Source organism: Agrilus planipennis, unplaced genomic scaffold (genome assembly GCF_000699045.2).
Source record: "Agrilus planipennis isolate EAB-ADULT unplaced genomic scaffold, Apla_2.0 scaffold113, whole genome shotgun sequence".
NCBI classification, from domain to species: domain Eukaryota; kingdom Metazoa; phylum Arthropoda; class Insecta; order Coleoptera; family Buprestidae; genus Agrilus; species Agrilus planipennis.
In genome coordinates, this window is record NW_020442452.1 from 310,873 (window position 1) to 311,942 (window position 1,070).

The following is a 1,070-nucleotide window of genomic DNA, read 5'->3' on the forward strand; positions in this document are numbered from 1 at the left end:
TGTGTTCGAAGATATATATATATATATATATTTGGGAGTACTGTAGCCATGCAGCACCTACACACTAACTGCCCCTGACCGATAAAAAATTGTATTAAACTATAAAAGAAAATTTTATTAAACTTTTCCTAATATTTCTTAATTTGCCCCATCGACATGCAAAACTTCGATGTTTATTAATTTTAAAACACGGGAAACCTAAACTAACCATAATCTAACCATCAAAACGTTTCTTTTTTAAGTTTACCTAGGGATCCATTAAAAGTTAGGTTATGATTGGCTTAGGTTGCCTTCTTTCTCTCCAATTACAAAGTTAAAAGTAGTGGGAAAAGATACTTTGATAACGTATTTCCTTGTTTCGATGAAATGTTTCATTAAAATTCTTGAACAATCAATTTATTAAACCTAAAAGATACAGTTGGGCGAAAAATCGTACGAAGAGCAATTTTTTAATTTATTACGCCTTAAAAAAAGTCGATTTGACAGAAGTAAAAATTTCCCCTCGCCTTAATAGATTTCACTTCTAAATTCATTCCTGTTATTAAAATGTAAGTGTTATACTCAATCGGTACCCATCTGTCCTTTGGTCTTATTAAAAAAAAATTGGCTATTAAAATAACAAAGGCAATAGATGTATAACATTATTAATTAATATTGTCTATGAAAAAGCGGGTATATATGTTTATAATTAATACTTACAATTGCTTGCTCTGCTCTGTTTCTTCAAACTTTTGTTGAGTCAACAATTGTTTCAATTGTTCAAAAACTTCACTATTGTCTCCCTCTGAAAACCTAAGTCTGTCTTTTATTAAGCTTATTAATTTATTATCTGATACTTCAGTTTCATTATAGTGACTAAACATATTAACCAGTTTTTCATTTTGAATAGCTTTATCTAAAGCATCTTCATGTTGCGTATTCTATAACGAAATAGTAAAAGATTATTACTAACAAAAAAATTATCCAATATTTATATAATAATGTATAGTAAAATACAAGTGGTTTGGAGTGGAGAGTTCCTTTAAATGGGTTCGGAAATATTTTAATCATTAATCTCCCATTGAGTTTTT

General features: G+C 28.5%; 1 protein-coding gene across 4 annotated transcripts in view; it reads right to left on the reverse strand.

Annotated features, from left to right (window-relative positions):
• LOC108737016 (kinesin-like protein Klp98A) overlaps positions 1-1,005 on the reverse strand; it is a 22,170-nt gene extending 21,165 nt beyond the window's left edge. Inside the window, exon 1 of one of the 4 annotated variants that reach the window (XM_025980547.1) lies at positions 700-972. In XM_025980547.1, the coding sequence (XP_025836332.1) occupies positions 700-863 (164 nt within the window). In that variant the 5' untranslated portion in view covers positions 864-972. Of the gene's footprint in view, positions 1-699 lie in introns of all 4 variants that reach the window. The other 3 variants (XM_025980546.1, XM_025980545.1, XM_025980548.1) reach the window with 3 other exon arrangements.
• Positions 1,006-1,070: the final 65 nt, after the last annotated feature.